Here is a 21,694-nt window from a genome sequence, read left to right on the forward strand (position 1 = left end):
CAAAGAATAAAGTCATGTTCAACTGCTTTGCGGGTCAAAAAGAGATCCTCATCAATGGCATTCAGCTCGAACAGGTGAAAAACTACACCTATCTGGCACAATAAGTGTCTATAGATGGATGTATATTTGATGAAATTGTTCGCAGAGTAAAGCTAGGCTGGAGTGCATTTGGCCGCCTGAATAATTTCTTCGAAAATGCCTAAAGTGTTCAACCAGTGTGTACTTCCCGTAACCACATGCGTGTGAAACATTGAGTCTAAATAAAAGAGAGATCCAGAAACTTAGAGTAGCACAACGTGGTATGGAAAGGTGCATGCTGGGCATAACGCAAAAGGACAAAAAAAGGAATGAGTGGATAAGGGAACAGACAAGGATTAATGATGTAATAGAGTTTGATAAAAACCTCAAATGGAAATGGGCTGGAACATGGCTCGAAGAAAGGACAATCGTTGGACAAATTTAGTTATCCAGTGGTATCCAAGAGGTAAAAAACATCCGCAAGTTAGACCTAGTGGCCGCTGGATCGATGAAATGATAAAGTTCTGTGGAAAAACTTGGCAACGCAACGCACAGGAACGAGAGAAGTGGAATCAGCTTGGAGATTAGCGAGGCTTTCATCCAGCAGTGAATAGATTCAGGCTGGTGATGATGATGATGACATAATAAAATTTAAAAAAAAATGTGTTTTGCTTTCTTATATTTATACCTATACATTTTTTTAACTTATAAATTGTTTTATTTTGGCTAGGTAAATAAGATACAAATCCACATTAACAAAATATCTTTAGAGGCAGAAGGATGCAAATCCACACTACGTTTTTTATTTTATTTTTTTTAGATATAAAATTGTATTATATTTATTCCTTTCTTACATATTCCAGAACTATTTTAATTGAATTAAAATAAAAAAATAATGTTCATTCTATGTATATTTTCTTAGAAGTTATGAGTATTCGTTTAAAATAAAAATTGTTTTTTGGCTCTCCTGAACAATTGGGTATTTGGATTTGCATCCGTCTGCCTCTGAGGTACAGATTATTATGTAAATATGACCCAGATGTAGGACTCAAACAAGATAATCTTGTCATAATAAATTTTGTTTGCCGTAGTTAAATAGGAAAGAGACAGAATCATGAGGAAGAACCAGAAAGACGTGGGAGGTTCCATGCCATTCTACGCAGCTCCTCCGAGGCATAAGACCAGTGCCGAAATAATTAGCGAGGCCCGAGCTCACATACATAGGGGTAAGTGATTATAATTAAAGATTAGATTAGTGGACCAAAATAAGTTGATCCAGAGAGTTTGGAATAAGGAGGGAACTTTTTACCACAAAAACAGAGAATTCAATTATGCTTTATTTGGTGGGTATATCAAATTTTGTATTCTCTATGTTGGTAGCAGTCGACGACCTACTATTGATTATTTTCAATTTTATGCAACTGTTAAATAATGATGTTTCATTGTATAATGATTATTATTCTTTTAGGCCTGTGATACTAATGCAATGCGTTTGACCTTGCCAAATAAATTTAAAGGCACAAATGTGAAGTTTCTACAAATGAACCAGCAATTGAAAATGGCATGTAGCTAATTTAATCATCAGTCATACTTTGCAATAGTTTCTGAGAAAGTTTTATTACCATTTACTTACTATTAAATTATAAAATAAAAACACAAAAAAAAAATAACTTTCAATCATTTTTTTATTTAAAAGATCAATACCAATAATGGCATTAACATTTTAAAATGGTTCTGGGCATTTACTCACTGCGACTGTTCTTGATGAAGCACATTCTGGATGTCCAATTTTGGGCCACTTTTTCGAGTACTGCTGGCCATGTATCACGAATAACACAAAAAATGTTGGCTTCCTGTTGCTGGTTTATCAGCATAAACCAGTGATTTCATGAAGCTCCACAGGAAATAATCCAGAGGTGTCTCTTTCTAACGGCGAAAATAGGATGCATATGCTGACGCGTTGTTTAAGTGTGGTTCTATTTATGATGCTTTGCCAGACTATACTGATCATAAATCTCAAAAAGTGAGCGTAGTATCATTGCTCGGTTCGACAATTAATCTTTTTATAACTTCTTGTAAGTTCCCGTTATATTGAAGAAAATATAAAACTTTAAAAGTTTCCACAGTTACAGAAAAAAGTTGCTTGATCTATGAATATATATCGCGGTCCAATTGTTGTACACGCAGGACTCTTCAAGTCTTTAAAGACTATTGTTATTTCAGGTCAAGGTGCGGACAGCAGCCTCAGCGGCATGAGTTTGGCAGGCGGAATGTCAGGTGCACCTCGGGCGCTGGGCACCCAACGCCCCTTCACCCCTCGCGAAAGGCAGCGCACTCTCTTTGGTAAGGCGGGCAAAGCGAGTCGCCCGCCCAGCGCAGTTAGGTAACATACTGTAATAAACTATTTTTTTTATTCAACGAATAAGACACAAGATTTGAGAATGTAAAATTCTATATATTGAACCTACATAATTTGAAAACATCTCATCCATATACACACTAGAATAAACCTTTTGTAGAAAAAAATACGATACCCGACGTGACTCGAATCTGTGTGCACTAGTTTTATCGGATCGCCCAAAGCATACCTAAACTACGGGTTGGTATAGATATCATTTGCTAAATCTTTTAGGATATAATATATTTGAAAATAACAATTTTCCAGACCTAGGATTTTACTTTACTTAGGACTTTGTAATCGGACACGTTACCACATATCCATCGTGGGCACCAATTATAATAGCAGAATTGCAACACATTTTCATATGTAAAATAAGAACAGGATCTTCTGTCACGTGGAATGGATGTGCATCTGTAATCTATGTGATATTAAAATCACTTATGTTATAACATTATCAATGTGTTTCCCTTTATCAATGTCAATCTGAAAAATAATCAGTTATTGACAATGACAGGACAAATGCAATTAATACTTTGGACGCGGAAGACGCACACGGTGCGTAATGACCAGGCGGCCGATCGATGTAATTAACGTGCATTTTAAAGGGGGCAATTAAAATCTCATTATCTATTCAGCAGCGAAAGCGTTAAGCAACACGCAAATATAATGCAATAGTTTTTTATAATCGACAATAAAAACAGATAAATACAGGTGAAAGAGGTTGAAAAAAAAACTTCACCTACATCATAACATCTGCATTCATTTCTATAGACCAAACACAACTAATACGTTGATCGGAAGGATTTTAATCAATCGCAACGTAGGCCTATAGGAATTGAGTCATGAAAATGTAAAAAGCATGTACATTTGGTTTTAATATACAGGCGGCTCTCGACTTTAGAACGTTCTACTTTCGCACGATTCGTGATACCAAAACTGTATTTAGGATTATTAAAATAAAATAATTTTTTGTCAGTAAGTGTATTTTACTTATTTTATTTTGAGTTACGAACTAAAATTATTACCCTAAATTGGGTCGCAGATAAAAAGGCTAAGAAACGCTGGCCTATAGAGAAGAGAGTGTTCTACAATGTCATTGGATTAAACTCACCACTTTAATTTCAGCCTACGCTACCTCCAGCTGCAGAGCAAAGACAGTTTGATGACGTCTCTACCCGGTACGAAGCGTGTGCAGCTTTCTCCGATGACGGCGACGTTCAGCTCAAGCCTGGACGAACGGGTCTTCAAACATATGCTGCTGGACAACATAGACGAGAACCCCGAGCTGTCGGGCGCCAGGAAGAAAAGGAACGATGCGGCGAGGAGGACCAAAAGCCTTCAAATGGATAGCGATGGAGACGGAGAGGGGCCTGGTACAGGTTCCAAGTTGCGGCTGCCTTCATTGAATGGATTAGCGAAGCCGTTGCACCAGAGGAAGGTTCAGAGCGGCGTTAGATCGTCTTTCATGCTCAACAGTCGTAAGGCTTCGCATAATATCTTAATATCTTTTTAATTAAGTCAATATAACCTGGTTAATATATTTGTGCACGCACTGTGGCCTGGTTGGTAGAGAGGCATAATGTGTTAACCAGTTCTATACCTTCAGCAAGTTATCTCGCTCTATGAGGCCGTGATTGACAGGCCACACATACAAATTTCGTGAGTTATCTTGCGTTAACTTTAAACTCAAATTACGAACCACTGTCGATTGATTTGCATAATCTAAAAAATTAAGCACACAGTGACATATGTGTGAAATATTAAGCCACAAATTATCGGTATTACAGCGATTGTAGTAAATTCTTCGCTCTACATTCAACGTGCCATTGAACATCTTCGGCCTGTCAAATACTACCATTGTAATATTGTGAGGCATTGAAAAGGTTAATACAACTTCCAAACTGTGGAGGCCCATATGCTCCAGTTAGGGGTGAACATGGTAATTTACTTTCCTCAATATAACCTTGTGCTGGTCGGCTAATTTTCACAGTGAAGTAGTTCTAGACTGCCTGTCACTTAATAAAATTATATGCTTACTGTTTTTATTCATCGAATAATTCACAAGCGTCAAGAATATAACATTCTTTATTGAACATTCATAATTCAGAAACAAAAAAAATATGGTGCCGGGCAAGAGTTGAATCCACATCCGTCGAATTCCGGTCAATATGCTTTACCAATTTACCACCTGCACCCTCCTGATTGCAACGAAATTAACAAATTGTCATGCGCGACTTAAGCGGTTGCTCAAAATTTATGGATTTGTTGATATAATTGTAGACTTAATTAATTTTAAGATTCACTAGACCACCAACTTAACCCCAATTTAACTAGCAAAAGACGCTGGATTTCAGTGGTGAAGTGCACACTTTATCAATCATACTTATTTATTTTCATTGACTGTGTTGGTTAGTTTTTAAAATTCAATTAAACCCTGCCTAAACCAAACCATAATAGATAAAATATATTTTTCTCTGTATAAAAAAAATATGCTTACATAATTTGAGATATTTTATCTATTATGGTTTGGCTTAGTTAGGGTTTGGTTGAATTTTAAAAATTAACCAACACTATCTGCAATTTGTATTTTTACAACAAAGTTTTGACTGACAAAGTGTGCACTGTTTATATCAGATCTCCACAGCCTACCTCCACCCTTCGCCGCTACTGAACTTTATAGTTACCGATCATGACAGAAACGTATTTAGATAAAAAAAAAACTGTTTTGTTTTTGTTTTTACCATGTCCGATCCTAAGAAGATCATATGATAAACAATATGTGTATTTGCCAGACCCAGGATTCGAACCTGGGACCCATGAATTATAAGCCAACGCGCTAGCTGCTCGGCCATTGGGGTATACTAACTGACTGCAACTAATTCCCTAAGATCTATTTTAATGATTATTTCAGTGTCCGAAGAAAAAGAAGACAGCAACAATGTGGATATGTACTCTTCGATGACCCTGTCCAAATCATCGGACTCGGTTAAAAATCTGACCAACAATAGTGCGGCGGCAAAGGAGAAATCTGCGCTATCGGCGGACCGTCTGCCCTTCATCCCCCAGACCATTTCGCTGGAGGTGTTCAACAAGAGGAGGCTATTCGGAGACTACAAGTCCAGGAGCGAGGACGTCACCCATGACGTTACCATGTCGCAGATGACGGAGTGTGACGACAAGACCGGTGTCAATGATTTCGTCATTGAGATGTCTGTGGAAAATAGTAATATGGAATTGGATAAGGGGAGAACAGATAACAAAATGATCATTGAAGATATAGGTGCGTATGTCACGTTGTTGTATACTTATTTTTATTTTTCATTCGCTCTACAATCTCCTCCCGAGAAATTCACAGATTTCCTTATGAGAAATGATTGCTATAAACATACACAACATTAGCGTGAGGTTTGATAGTTTTGACAGAAAAAAAGCATGGTCGCAGCATCGGCACTGAATGAAAGAAAGCGGTACAATAGAGTTGCGAATAGCAACTGTAGCAATAATAATATTTGCTCTGCATAATTGCTGCGCACTAGAAGAAATCGCATCAACGCACGTTCATGGTTTAACTGTTCTACTATAGCAGGGATAGCTGTGGCAAAGGGTGGAGGGAGGCTGTTAAAATCTGACATAAATAATGCACACTAAGCTTTGTCAGTCAAATGCATTTGTTTTCATTGAACTAAGACTACAATGTGTAGATAGTGTTTGTTAGTTTTCTAAAATTCAATTAAACCCTGACTAATACAAACCATACATAATTTTAGATGTTCTATAGATAGAAGAATATTTGTTATCGATTATGGTTTGGTTTAGGCAGGGCTTAATGAATTAAAAAATTCTGACCAACACCATCTGTAATATTATGTATTCTTAATTCAATGAAAACAAATAAGTTTGACTGACAAAGTTTAGTGTGCACTATGTATGTTGAACGGTCAACCTCTACCCCTCACCACTGAGGGATAGTGAACCTTTTTCTACAAGTGTGTCAAATTATATGCAAATATTTTGGATATGTCAGATAAATAAAATAAAAAGCCAAATTTCCTATGCTTTACAGTTTAATTTTAATTTCCCAAAAAAAATTTAAGTAGGTAGGTACCGTATTGTTGTCTTATCTTGTTTTCTGTTGCAAGATAAAATTCCTCTAAAATAATGCACAAGGTAAAGTGGTCAGATAGAATCGGTGGAGTGGTAAGGTGAGTTGTAGATAGAGGTGTGTGTCCCTACATCCAAAAGTTATCGAATGACATACTTACAATGATTCATCACAAGTAGGTAAAGTGCTCAGATAGTAACGGTGGAGTGGTGAGGTGACGTGATTATCTATATCATTAATATCAGAAAATTCAAATCGAATCATACAAATAATGTCACTATCGCTAGTGTGCATGAAATATCTAGGTATTTACAGTATGACCTTCAAGACAGAAATTTAAGTTAATTTTTTTATACCATGTTCGATTCTAATGAACCTATTATGTCCAACTCTGGGCCCAAACACACATTGATAAACAACATGTGAATTTTCTAGACCCTCTAGACATATTAACCGTTCAGTCATCGCGAGCGTAGTTTAAATTTCCATCTGATTAATTTGATAATGTTTCAGATTCCGTAAAATTGAATTCAAAAAAGATCGATGTTCAAATACCGTCCCCCGAGCTCAACTTTGACCTGAAGGCAACCGAGGATACCGAATTCGTTCCGCCAGCAGAGCCGCTGAAATACTTTACTGAACCGGAGCCACCTAAAGGCTTCAAAGGCATCTTGAAGAACCTCTGCGATGAGAACATGAAACCGATGCCGGACCAAGAGATTATAAAGCAGCTGAAGCTTCTGTACGAATCGCTGGAGAAGGAATGTCGGTGGCAGGATATCACGGGAGACGAGAAGGCTGTTATTCTGAAAACACTATATAGCTTCGTGGAGAGTTCAAATGAAATTGTTCTTATATCGATCGCTAGAATTATTCTCTCCGTAAGTGTCTCTCTGTATCTATACTACTTAATAAAAGACTTTCTGTCTTTACTGTCCGTTTGTTCCAAAGATGTTGAAATAAACCTTATTCTATTGAAACGGAGCCTAAATGTATGAAATTGAAGCAAAAAAAAGCACCACTGGTCCATTGATTAAGTTAGCTACTTGTGACTTCGCATTGCAAGTTCATTTGCAGAGAACTTCACACTACTGCTATGACATTACCAATTTTCAAGGAGTGAAAAAAGACAATCCGTCACAAATAGTAAAGTAAATAAGCAGTTAATAATGCTAAATTTCGGCATTATTATTTAGTTGAAAAAACATAGAAAATTTGTGTAAAACTGTTTCTGTGTGCGAAGGAAGAAGGTGCTATGTCTAAAATGGCTACTTTAGAGGAGAGCCGAAAGAAGATTGATGTTTGGACCATTTTGTATAGGAAATCCAATGTTTCTCTGTGGAATTTAGTAATTCAGAGGCGTTGATTCAATTCATCCTTTTTCTCATTTGTGTATATATTATGTCTTATGGTTCATTAGCCATATTTAACTGATTTAAGACGTATTGCCCTCTTTCTTTCGCGTACAGTTTTATAACTTCGGTCTAATAAGCAACCAATGATGAATGATGATGATGAATATTCAAAAATGGAAGCCATGAATCTACAATATGAAATGATCTGAAGCTAATTTAACAATTAGCCTTGGTATAGGTAAATCGTTTTACAGTGGCACCATGGGTACGGCAAATGCGGCTTGCAGTTGTAGTGGTATTGTTTGCTAGCATTGAAACAGGCATTGTCGAAAGCAATTCAATACACGCGCGAATCGCCTATGGTGCCACTGTAGAATGATTTACCTATAACTGATTCACTTTCATATTATTTATATCAATCTGCATTAAAAACACCTTCGGATAATCATATTTTTTTTATTCCAGCTGCGTGTGACCGGCAGTAATCTATCAGGCGTGTGCAAATTGATTTTCAAAGTGGCCCGCAATGACAAAAATGATCATCTCTTCACGGATGACAACACACTGGGTAAATTGATAATATTCGGAAGAAGCAACAATACGCTGAATTTTTGTAGTTCAATGCATACTTTTAACAGTAGTTTATTTTATACACCTACAATCAGTTTTCCGGACAGTGTAGTCTAGTTGTTCGATACCCACTACACTCATTCCCACTCTCACTAGTTCTGAGTGATGACCCGACTTAACAGGTTTGACACTGATATTAGCATTCTTGGTATACAAGTTTTTGTAGTCCCAACAAGTGTACCACTTAACTTTTCTACATATGACTATGTCCTTCTCCGAGTCGGAGTGAGTCGATACGTTTAGTCGATAGTTTCAGATGCCCTAAAAAGTGACTTAACTTTAATGATTTTAACGCTGTTTGGGTAAGATGTGTACGAGGGGGAGAGTCTGCGGTGAAAATGACTATCAATAGTGACAGTGAGCCAAAATAGTTTCGGAAACTATGATGAATTGTCATCATATTCTCTTTTTATTTTTCTTATGTACTTAAAATCATTCTGTTTTATGTTCTTCTTAGTTTCTATCTTGTTAGGCTTACTATACTATAATTTATATTATGGAAACTTTGCTGGTTGCAAAATCGACATCATATAAAGCCGTAACTGCAAAATGGTACTTTTCAGTAGTACGATTTTTATAAATTTTAATGACAATACGTTTATTTTACCTTGTTTTTATTAGCTCGTATTCTTGTTTGTCCCGTACAGATTTTTTCTTGTTTGTCCAAGATTTTTAACTAATTTCCCGACTAGCTAGACATTTGAAACTTTTAGAATATATCAGAACACGACGGGAATGCATTTTTTTAATACTTTTGGCCATCTCTGAATTCATTTTCAGTTAATTCTGTTTTGTATGTTTCGGAAAAAATTCGTTAAAATTAATATTTGCTACTCACTATTATTGGTTGCTAAGTGGGTCCTAGCAACTAAATTATTAATATATACGTGCGTTACTATGTAAATCAATATGAAATGTCAAAATGACATTTCAGTATTCTATATTTATTCAGTATTTCTATCAAGTACAATAAAAAGTTTTTATTAATACATAGAATTGTCAAGTTTATATGATGCAACAGGAAATTTAAAAACGTGGTATATAAAAAGTTCTTTTTATCTAGTAATTATTTAATGCTGAAATTGTAATTTTTTAGTTGATTGATATTTATTGTATTGATTGAATTGTTGTTTTTTTTTTATCTTTAAAATATTTAATAAATAATAAAGTTATGGACTGTTATGTAGGTCGATGTTATCGTCCTAATCTAGTTTTATACATAATATTTATAATCAATGTAACTTTTTGTTTTTCAAAAATATCGTACCCCCAGTATTTAATTGTTGATTTTAGAATTATGTCAGTATTTTATCGATTATGCAAAATATACCGGCTAATATAATTAATCTTACATTTAAAATGTACCTCTTTTAGAACTTTTTATGGTGGGGCTGGGAAGGGCTGAGCCTCTACACGATGCGGAGTGCCTGATCTATGGCTACGGAGCTCTGAAATTCCTCGGGATGAGTCCAACACTGATGGAGAGGATGAGGCCGATGGGGGCTCTGCCCCTAATGACCCTTCATCTGCAGATGTTTAATGAAGCGGTAAAACCTGAAATCATTAAATTTGCAGAATCGCCGGCTTTTCTGTTATCAATACTGAAAATATGAGAGTTGTGAGGGGGTTTGCGTAAAAAATAAATTTAAATATTGTGTGGTGGCATAATCCACTGAAAAGCAAATGAATTTGTTTATTAAAGGACGTGTTCACTGTGAGATGTTGTATCGGAAACTGATGGCCGTATAGCATTGAGATCAAATTCATGTTTAGATAGAACACTTAACACGTTGATCGCCATGGGGGTCACCGGTGACCGGCAAAGAAGACCTGCCTTAGAGTTGTTCTACAGCGCCGGCGGGCACGCGCGCAGTGCATTTTTCGATACGCGGTGACCGGCATGGCCTTTTTGTATATTACTGCCACTTGGCCAGAAAATATGTCTTCCCAGTCACAAAATATAGGCTCACTAATGTAAAGAATGTACATAATGAAAAAAAAAGTTTTCCTTTTAAATTGTAAATGTGTTTTTATTGATATAAAAATAAAAATTAAATAGATTATAAAAATGTAAGTTATAAAAATTATGTAAATAATAAAAAAATAGAATTACAAAAATGATTATAAGGTATGTATACGTATATTTCCAGTTTATGTGTATCCAGGTATTATACTACCCAATTTGAAAACTTTTATTCCGTATTTGTGCCTTTTCTGTTTATTATACTATCTAAATCTAAATATAATTCGACCGCGAAATGGCACCATGCTCTCGTCTACACATATGGACAGGTGACCGGCGAAATGGCCGGCCCGGCGCAATAGAATAAATTAACTTGTTGGCGCCGCGACGGACACATGTGGCCGGCACATCATAAAAACCAATATTTACGTAAAAAAATCATCAAAATGAAAAAAAAAACATTATATTCTTTCATAACCTATCAAATAATACCTTAGAAACAAATAATCATTTTTTAACTATTTTATGTAAAACTAGTTGGCGATCAATGTGTTAAGTAAGTATCAAATATAATATGATAATAATGACAGCATTTTCAGATATTTGTTGCAATCAATATCAATTTCAAATGAATGTTCCTTCCTATCGGATCTAATAAAATTGGAACATTATCATCTGCAATGATCCACGAACAACGTGTCATTTTTTATATTAATACTATACGGTCATCTCTTTCCGGTACGACAGCTCACGGTGAACTGTCATACGGCTGGGATATTAAGGGGATCAAAAGTGTGGTAGAGATTATGAGGAGGTGATTAAACGTTTTAGCTAAAAAGATATTGCGAAAGCCGATGATTTAATTCCTCCGAAATCCGAAATCCAGACTCGCATACATCGCAGTCCATAAACAAATAAACATTGTATAAAAACTGTTGAGCTAAAGGCCTATCCTATATAGTAAATCTATAGATTGATTCAACTGATATGCCGTGAGTACCCGGGCCTCTTGCCATCTTGCCTTTTAGACTGACAAACATGAAAACGCGGCCATATTCTGGGAAATTTTTTACATTTTCACCAAAATTAGAGATAATGTCACCTGGTCTTATGGAATGTTATTTTAAAAATTTGTGTACGCAAATTTGTATGATGCATTTCCTTAAAGCGTTTGCCAGGTTGTCTTGACTCTGAGTGTCCAGATTACGAGACTCTTGTTGTTAGGTTAGGTGAGGTTGTTAGCCTCGCGTCTAACTCCCTTTACAGAGGGCCATTTCACCCTTCTTTGTTGACCCTTCCCACCAGTTGCCTGATATTGGGTGCGGATATTCATGTTTTCGGGGTTCAAGATGAGAATTTAAGAAAGATATGGCTTAACTTGTTGAGGCTATGCCAATCTTTAAGTCCCATTATCTTCAAGTCAAATATTTTCTTTGTTTATTGCCAGCGCTTGGAGGATGCGAATTCGGTAGGCGAGCAGGGTTGCCACGCCTTGTACCAGCTGACAGGGGCGCTTCGGAATATGGCGGGAGGCAACGGCGCCTCTCAGCAAGTGCAGGGCGGGGGCGACTACATGAACGGCGGTGATTATCCCGCCGCACCCGATACGTCCATGTCGGACTTTGTGGCCAGTGGCGCCATGCGGGAGCTGTGTCGGACAATTGAACTGTTTGCCGACGATCTGGACGTCGAGACTAATGTGTCACGGACTCTCAGGTAACCATTATAATTCACCAAGTAGTAGTACATTACAAGTAGTAAAAATTCCATCCCAAATTCGTTTTGCGAATATCAATTGTGATTGATTTCAGCGTGCTGTCGGCAGATTACGAATGTTGCGTCGCTCTGTGCAATCAGAAAGGTCTCCTGCCAGCGATAATAAGATTGTTGGAGCACTATATGGAGAGGGCGCCACTCATCGTGCGACTCACTTATATCCTAGGCAATATGGTTGCTTGCAACGATGACACCCGCTTTGAAGTAAGTTATTTTAAACTCTCTATGTTGCTGTTTGACTTACTAATTGTGAAATTTCTTGGAGTCATCTGATTCAAAATAAACGATTAATCGGATGTACTATCAAGTTTTCTAGCAGTCTCTTTTAAGAATGAATTTTTCAAGAACAAAAGTTGAAACAAAATGTCAATTAAACTATTACATAAATATTACCAATTTGGGGAAACCGATTGTGACACATACAAACCTTTGCAATAATTGTAAGAAAAAAATCTGGAAAATATATAATTATTTTTAAAATCGCACCCATTAGAAACAGTCTTAGATAAACCCATTAATTTATCAATCTGTCAATTTGCAATGTTTACTAAGCCATCTGAGGGTTACCAAGTTCGTAATTAAAATGATTTATATAGGTGGAGTCAGGATTGCACTTACTATAGATATACCACATAAATCTAGTATAAATGTAGTGTTTGAATTTAGAACTAAGCCACAGTATAAAAAGTATTGAATGATATTATGTCAAATGTAAGCATGCGGCGCCCTCACTCAGCGGACAATTTATACTGGTGGATCTATAATATTAAATTAATATAATTGTTTCATATTAATTCAATAGTAAATAATAATAATTAAAGCATAATTTTGAAAATCTCCAAAAGAGACCTATTAGAGTGAGTCCTATGAGCCATCGATCCGCCTATGACGCATGCAAATTTAATTCTAATAAGAATGCCATCGAGGTGTTTAAAAAAATATAGAAATAAAAAAGTGGGATTTGATTTCATTTTAGTTATACGAAGAACCTGGCGCTGTGGATGCCATCTTAAATATTCTGGATGTCTATCTCAAACGGTGTTGGCCCGGTGGAGAGATTGATACTGCAGAGAATATTATCATAGGTAAGACGTGTATTTATCTCACTAATGAAAATACTTTTTGTGTTTATCGATGTCATCGAGACTAAAATCTGCTGTTGTCCTTGGTCCCCTTTATCAACCGCAACCTCCATTCATTGCCATAGAGCGGTTTCACATGGAGGATTCACGTATTGGATACATGTGCGGCGGATACTGAATAATGTGTCTTCACACAGGGATACGCGTATGCATGGCGCAAACATAATTTTATTTGAGTGTGATGTGGTATCGACATGAACGAAATATAAATAGCGTCTCATACAAGCATCTTCAGTGTGAGTGACGCTATTCCCTGCGGTGTTTGGTCGGTCGTGTGGATATCATGTACTGCCGGGCTACGAAGGTTCGTAGGTGATTCATATTTTGTGTGACAAAGCTGAATCATCTGCGACGAGTATCTCCATGTGAAAAGTTTCATTTTTTTTTTAATGTTAATAAAGGCAGGCACACATATATGTTATTTCCAAATATCAAATGGCAAATGGAGATAACCGCTTTGACTCCGGATCATTACACCAGTCAATTCTTGTGACAGAGACATACAGGATACAATCTACATCCTCTAGGAATATTCCAAAATCTGTACAGAAGAGCTGCTTATGTTGGTTCAACTAGCTGTTGGACCCATCAAACCGTCTGGCCATCATAAAGAACTCTTCACTAAGATCATTCGGTGGTTTTGTTACTAACTACAATTTTGATTTTGCCTCTACATCTCCTTTCTCCCATGGGTAACGTCATGTTAATTCAGTCAAAACACGTCCGGGTGCATGGTGACCTCAGTTTTGGGTAACTGCTCCTGAGACTTTCCCTGTCATAAAAAAAACTCATACTTCACATCAAATGTAGGGTTCCGCGATACGCTCGATTAAGACCGGGTGTGGTGTGTGTGGGTTGGTGGGGCCATTTACTTCAATAATGTAAACTTAGTATCAGTCATACCTGTAGTGAATCCGCTATTAGTCTCATCAATGTTGGTTCCAGTGTTGCCAACCGTACTATAATTATAGTACAATACTAAAATTTTGATTCGTCGAAAAATGTAAAATACTATAATTATACGCCAAATATGCCAAAATACTATAATTTTAAGGGATTCAAGACGAAAAATGTTCCTGTACTATATTTTTATCAGAAATACTATAATATAAATAAATTGGTGCAAAGTACTATAATTTCGCAATATAAGAAGATTTGGAAAAAAAAGCTCGAAAAAAGTAAAAAAATCCCTCGACTAAAATTTATTGAATTCTAATTCTCTATGGTAAGCATTTTTGATCGAAAGAGGTACCTACATAAAAAGGGGTCTCGTAGTTTCTCAACTTCTCCGTTAATTTGTTTATGAGAAACAACAAAACATATACATTTTCAATAGATGACAACGCGTACTACATTTTTTCCCAAAATACTATAATTTTGGAGGCTCTGTACTTTAAGTCCACTTTGAAAGGATGGCAACACTGTTCTACACCAACTACCTCAGTTTGGGTCTCCCGAATTTCTTTTTTCTCATGGTCTATTGCAGAGTTTGTTAGGTGGTTCAGTATTATCAATCTTTGATGAACGGTCTTTCCAACAGATTCTCCGGATTGAATATTAATAATACCTGAGAACTCAAAGCTTCAAAAGAACAGAGCCCTCTCAAGGAAAACCGAAACAAATCTTTATAAAACTCTCTTCCAGAATTAATGTATGGATCACAATACGGGGTACCCAGCAAATTTAGACTGCTTATCGAAAGTAGTTTGGCATGTTATGTATTGCAACTGTCACTAAATTTGTGCTGACCTTTTTTAGGAAGCGACTTGGATGGGTCAAGTGGCTCCGACGAGGATGTTATGGTCAAGGTATGTTGAATTTTCCACGATAAAACAATTCTTAAACGCGTTATTCTTTTAAATTTAAAAACCGATTTAACGTAATCAGTAGTAAAATTAGAAACAATATTATATAGCAGTTAATATAACAGTTATATTAAAATTCCCCAGGAATCCAAAATCCCTATTTTATATTTTTGAAGGGCCTGACAAAAAATGTAAATAAAGTGGAAAAGTTTTAATTATTACCACATTTTTCTTAGCTCGTATTCTTGTTTGTCCGGTGGTAGTTTATCCAGTACAAATCTTGCAATCGATTTTTAACTAACTTCCCGACTAGCTAGACATTTGAAACTTTTAGAATATATCAGAACACGATGCCAATGCATTCTTTCAATACTTCTAGCAGTTCTAGCCATCTTTAAGTAGAATTGAATTCATTTTCAGTTAATTCTGTTTTGTATGAAAATTTATTTCGGAAGAAATCCGTAATCTAATCCACTATTATTGGTTGCTAAGGGGGTGGTCCTAGCAACTAAATTATTAATATATACGTGCGTTACTATGGAAATCAAAATGACATTTCAGTATTCTATATTTGTTTGTTGCAAAATAGCAAAAAAATGATTTGTTGACAATTGCCTTATTTGTCGTAAATTATTAATACATAGAATTGTCAAGTTTATATGATTCAACAGAAAATTTAAAAACGTGGTATATAAAAAGTTCTTTTTATCTTGTAATTATTTTTTATTTATAATCATACAAATTCGTTTGGAGCATATTATTATGTCAACATGTTCTTTCACCCTTTCGAAAATGATAGTTTTCTCTTGAACTGACAATGTTTTTCTTTCGCCGAGCGGCTTACGCGTCGGCTTATAATGTCGTGAGTCCCAGGTTCGAATCCTGGGTCTGGTAAATGGTAAGTACACATACTGTTTTTCAATGTGTGTTTAGAGTCAGATATTCGCTAAAAGGTGGAGCAAATGGCTAACATCCATTTCTCATAAAAATAAAAATATGTTAATACAAACCTCAACTTTGTGTAGGTCACAATAGGTAACAAATTTAGACAATCGTGTCGTGTAACCTTGATTTTGGGTACGGCAGACATGATGTCTATAAATAGAATGTACACATGCGTCTGGAACAGTTCATTTCGACGATTGTCATGCATTGAATTGAATGTGTTTGAATAGATTGAATTTTTATTTTTAATTAAAATTTGAATATTTCAGACATAAATTTCAGGAATTTAAAACGTAAAACTGGGAATTAAATGCACTAAAATGAAGCAGGACTGCAGGAAACACACGCAAATAGTGGAAAAATATGAATTTGAGTCATGTAAAATCGGTGTTCCACCGTATCAATTATTTTCATGAAATATAAATAATGCATCATTTTGAGAATAAGACTTCATTTACAGAATGTTAAATTTTGAACCATTAGGACGTATAATATACAATCGTATATTTGCTGCATTAAGTCGATTTATGTAACTTGGTCACCGATGCACTTACATTCGTTCAATCCTCAGCACTTTCAATAATTTTTAAAAGTTTGGAAGAAAGTTCAAACATATAATTCGGAAAGGGATAAGTCTAGCTGCTGTAGTCTAAAAATAATAAGAGAAATTATCTAGGATTGATTGATTCATACTTTCAGGCCGTCCGCGTGATTGCAAACATGTGCATGAACAGCGTGGTGGGTGCACAGATGTCAGAGGTGGGCGGGCACGGCACGCGCTCCCTCTCGTGGCTGGCCTGCTGCCTCCGCCGCCATTCGCCACCGGACGGGGCCGAGTTGGCGGCCAGTGCGTTGGCTGCACTGAATAACCTCACCTACTATCATTCGGGGGAGACGCCCACCGCTTTCGGGGGTCTGCAGATTGATTTGTGCGAAGGTGAGGAGTTCAAACACTACTTCTTTCTTCTTCATCCATGTTCGTTGTTTATATAGATCATCGTTTCAAATGTGAAATTGTGGATAAAACAAAACTGAGAGTTTTACATCTACGCCTGGAAACTATTACTCTACAAATTGCATTAAAAAAAATCTCGAACAACTACCCTTAAACTCAATTGACTCTGATAGTTTGCTATCATAGTTTGAACAGCACCTCCAAGAATCCTTGTCGATCATCAGTCTTCTTGTGTCTCTCAGGTGATAGCTGGCAACCAGTAGTTCCACTGAATAACACTGTAGATGTTATTTAACATTCATTCAGGACACCGGAATCTGGTTGCCTTGATGAATACATAGACCAGGTTATCCGTCGCGTCTTCTCGTAAGCGTGACCAAAGGCCGCATGGTCTGATCTAATTACCTTTGCGTTCCTGACAAAGTCACATACACTATTCGCTATATGCATCTATTGTCGAAGCTCAGTATACAGTTGATATAAAAATTAATAAGGTGCCATAATACACAAACGATAAGGTAACATTTAGTTCTGATCGAGTACAACTGGAAGCTCCAGACATTCCGCATTGAGTCGAATGATGCTCCATCCATTCCCAGATGCAATGCAATTAGTAAACCTTTAAATTAATAGTATTGTACTCTACAGTTTGTAACAGAATCTTTGCTTGAATTGAATAAACAGTGATGTACTTGTTTGCAGCTCTTTGTAGGCTGTTGCCACTGAATGCGGGCCCATGCGTAACAGAAGCGGCCAGGGTGCTCGGCAACATGTCGAGAGCTAAGATCACCAGAGATTACATTGTGGATACTGGCTCTTTGATGGACATCACGAGACTTCTCGAGAATGGTGAGTCTCACCCCGACCATGATAAGTTCTTCAAAAGGGTAATCTCTATAGATGTTGAAGAAAAAATGTGAGATTGCTTGATAGTTTACCATCCGTGGGGTTACCAAAGACATTGGCCTGTTAAAATTATAATCAATTTTACATTATATAACAGGGTTTTATGATTGTTATGATTGAATGCAATCTTACATTTCCAGAGTTGAAATTAGTGTTTCCAATCACTAACATATTTGCGATGGAAAATCATTTTTTAATTATTTTCGCATTCGTTGAATGGTAAAGTACCTATATGCCTTTAGATAATAAAATATATAATGTATAATTCCATAGCAGATATTGATTCCAAAATGTCAAATACAAATTCTACCAAAGTCAAAATTTTACAGAATATATTTTACTATAATATAATGTTAAGTGTACATTAAATTAAATGCATTAGTTGTATACACCCTGTAGATAGAATTTAACGGCCTTCCAGGACGCCAGAATCCGGTTGGCTTTAAGAACAGATAAGCCAGGTTGGGATTCTCTTCTGGCAGTGACCAAACCAGGTCCAACATCGCCTCTTCACTCTCAGTGTGATGAGAGGCTGCTTGGTTCGTTCTCTTATCTCCTCATTACTCCTAAAATCATACCATCCCACACACCCAGTATTTGTCGCAAACATTTGTTTTCGAAGCTCAGTATACGGTTGCTCTGAGCCTTCGTAAGCTGCCATGATTCACTACCGTAAAGCAGCACCGTCGCTAATTAGAGGGAAATCTGAATTAGGACAGGTGCTTATTTATCATTGCTAATTGTTTATTTTTATGATGGAGAAAGATAGGGCATCAAAATGACACAAATAACTCTCTACCCCTAACTTATCCGATATTCTAAACGGTAAAGAAAAATAATTATGTCACCTTCAATCACCACAAACAGATGACGAGGAGATATCTCTTGCTGCGGCTGGCGTACTGGTAAACATGGCGGGTGACGAATCTGCTCGCAGCGTATGGCTGACGTCGGGTGGCATTCAGGCGGCCACGCGATCACTGCACGCAGCTGCCACACGACACTCATGGTTGCGCGCTCAGTTGCTTTGCCAGGCGCTTTGGAACGCCACACCACTGCCAGCGTCTGGCGCGTCCCTACTGGCACCATTGCTCTTAAATATATTAGGTTTGTAAAAAGAATTTGGACTATTAACAAAAGGAGCTTTATATGTTATTTCTGTTATGACATTTGAAATTATTTTGTAGACGCTTGAAGGATGGTTAAGTTAATAACTCCACGAATATTAAAATTGCTCAGTTTGTCAGACATGCCATTTCTGCCAGCTCGTCGCCATTTTTTGGTGAACCTCCTAGTTGAACCTCCGATAGCATAGCTACTATTATTATTTTAGGCTCCATCTCTGTTATAGAAAAAGGTTTTTTCAACATCTTTGGGTTTGTATTACTTATACAAAAGATGATAGTTATAAACACTTCTTTATAATTGCCATAATCATACAAAAATCTCGCCTTGTATCCCCTCTTTTTGTTATGGCATATTATTTGCAGAACCATATCGGATAATGAAGCCATACATTATCTGTCATAAGCCATACCCCACGTAGGTCACATAGACTTTAGGCCCCCAACCTGCTTATATTAGTTGTCATTTCGTAATGAACATTCTACAAAACATTTATTTTTAGATGAACAGCAAATATTTGGCAGCACTGACGTGTACAGCAAGACAGTGCCTACGAATATGTCTCCATCTGACTCGGTTTTCTCGGAAGAAGACCTCCTATCGTCTCACCTGGCGTGGGAAGAGTTTGCCGTGGTGGCAGTCAACCTGCTGGAGAAGATAGACCCCACCATTGACTCGCCCTGCGATGAAGACAACGACGACTTCATCTTCAGGAACAGAACACAAAGCGACGCTTGAATGATGTTATACTATAAATTATTGATCGGGGATGTGTTAGTTTATTTGCATTCAAGGGATATCTTAACAGTCGGTTCGAAATCGGCATCATGATGCTGCAATGAAAATCCTGCACCGTGCAATAGCGGAGGTTCTAATTCTTCTCGTGAGTTAACACTCAGGATGTCTTCACTAATGTAATAGAAATGTTAAACGCGTTTCAAATTTAATCGTGTGTACCCATAAACATGCATAAATAACATAAAAATATGGTAATTAAATTCATTAGAATGGATTGTTCCAACATAATATTGTCAAGTGCTTAGATTTGGATAGTTTTCACATTGAAGAGGATTATTCGAACGCATGATCAATAACTTTTCTGACTTTATTATTGTTTACATGGGTTACTAATCTAACCTAACCTAACCTAAAGTGAGGTAATCTTAACTTAACCCAATGATTTCCAAACTGGGGGTCGCGATAAGTTTACCTTTAATTCTTTATTACTCCGTGTAAAAAAAAATTTTTTGCTATGCTCATATCGGTTAATGTGTCTCATGAGTAAATAAAACATGTCATCGGAAAGACCCCATAAATCTTTTTTTATTAATTTATATAATTTATTATGTATATATTTCTTTATGATAAAACCATGTATGACAATATCGTTTATATTATAATATGTTTTGTGCAATATTATACTTACTTACTATGACCAATAGATTAAATCTAATTATGAATATTAATGATTATCATCAATGAAACGAGATAAAATAATATTATTATATTGTAGGTGTGTGATAACAATCTGGTAAAAGAGGTAAAGACCATGCAAGTGAGACTTGTTTTTGTTAACTATTTTTGATAAACGGTAACCATAGATAATAATAAATTAATTAACAAAATGGTAATGTACCTAATGATGTGAATAATTATTACAGCTCTTTGATAAAATATTTGGTGAATAAAAATATTTCAACCAAACATAGATGTCTTTTAGTGTATATTAATTTTGTATGCAAACAAAGATTTGCCGTTTATTTGGAAAAATAATGCTAGCTTCTGACTACGACTAGATAAAATTTGATTTGGTTTGAGTATTGTACTATTTCATTTGAATCACTTTAAAGGCCCGAGTTTCGCCTTTTAGTATATTCGTAAGTAGGTATATTATTATGTACAGTATGTCAGTTGTATATTTGCCAAACGCAAGAGTACAGAGTGCTTAAAGATGCAGAAAGATAAAACCTGGGTCCCTAAAAATGATTCGAATTGAATAGTAGAATACTCAAATCAATAATTAGAATATATTTTAGATTTTGTCACTGATAGAGTTAATTAATATTTCAATAATATTAATTGAAAAAAATGTATTTTAAAACTATAATAAAAATATATGGCAACGATTTGAGGAAAGATAAACGCCGAGCTCTGTGGTCTGTCCTGAAGATTGCTGTGCAATTTAATAAAATGAGATTGGGAGACTGTGCCGGCTAGGTCATGTGCACTGTATGAACGATAATGAACAGGCTAAGAGAGCAATATCCAGTAATCTAAAAGAGGCAGACGAAAAATATGCTGGCTAGATGGAGTTGAAGAGTGGCCCGTTTGGATAGGTATAAATGAAGATCTCACCCCGGGTTGTGACATTTCTGATGATCATCAAAAGTCATATTGCAATCATTTTCAAATGTTTGTACCTTCCTGGTGAAAGGAGTAGTTGTTACAAGTTAGTAGATATCTGATAGTAAGTGATTGCAATTATCTGAGGAAGAAAATGAATAAGAGTCGATAAAGGAAGCCAAGTCTTGACCTAGGATGTATCACTGTGAAGAAGATTTAAAATTACGA

At 36.3% G+C, this 21,694-nt stretch overlaps 1 protein-coding gene across 1 annotated transcript; it reads left to right on the forward strand.

The window, feature by feature from the left end:
• The first annotated feature begins 1,132 nt into the window (after positions 1-1,132).
• On the forward strand, positions 1,133-20,425 carry LOC147069695 (armadillo repeat-containing protein 2). The gene is made up of 15 exons (XM_085950727.1): positions 1,133-1,248; positions 2,258-2,401; positions 3,545-3,897; positions 5,331-5,699; positions 7,035-7,402; positions 8,342-8,444; positions 9,881-10,053; positions 11,917-12,185; positions 12,281-12,449; positions 13,222-13,330; positions 15,146-15,195; positions 16,837-17,074; positions 17,795-17,941; positions 18,866-19,105; positions 19,626-20,425. Exons 1-15 carry the CDS (start codon positions 1,133-1,135, stop codon positions 19,859-19,861), a joined length of 3,084 nt encoding a protein of 1,027 aa, XP_085806853.1. The 3' UTR covers positions 19,862-20,425.
• Positions 20,426-21,694: the final 1,269 nt, after the last annotated feature.

This window comes from Rhyacophila brunnea, unplaced genomic scaffold (assembly GCF_057557595.1).
Source record: "Rhyacophila brunnea isolate RB1 unplaced genomic scaffold, BYU_Rbru_1.0 scaffold_23, whole genome shotgun sequence".
Classification (NCBI taxonomy): domain Eukaryota; kingdom Metazoa; phylum Arthropoda; class Insecta; order Trichoptera; family Rhyacophilidae; genus Rhyacophila; species Rhyacophila brunnea.

What these genes read in the sequence shown, in the direction of transcription:
- LOC147069695 (XM_085950727.1), top strand. Translation starts at nt 1,133, where the DNA reads ATGAGGAAGAACCAGAAAGACGTGGGAGGTTCCATGCCATTCTACGCA. An exon ending in AATGATCATTGAAGATATAG is followed by an intron (nt 5,700 to 7,034) that starts GTGCGTATGTCA and finishes ATAATGTTTCAG; the next exon opens with ATTCCGTAAAATTGAATTCA. An exon ending in TGCAGATGTTTAATGAAGCG is followed by an intron (nt 10,054 to 11,916) that starts GTAAAACCTGAA and finishes GTTTATTGCCAG; the next exon opens with CGCTTGGAGGATGCGAATTC.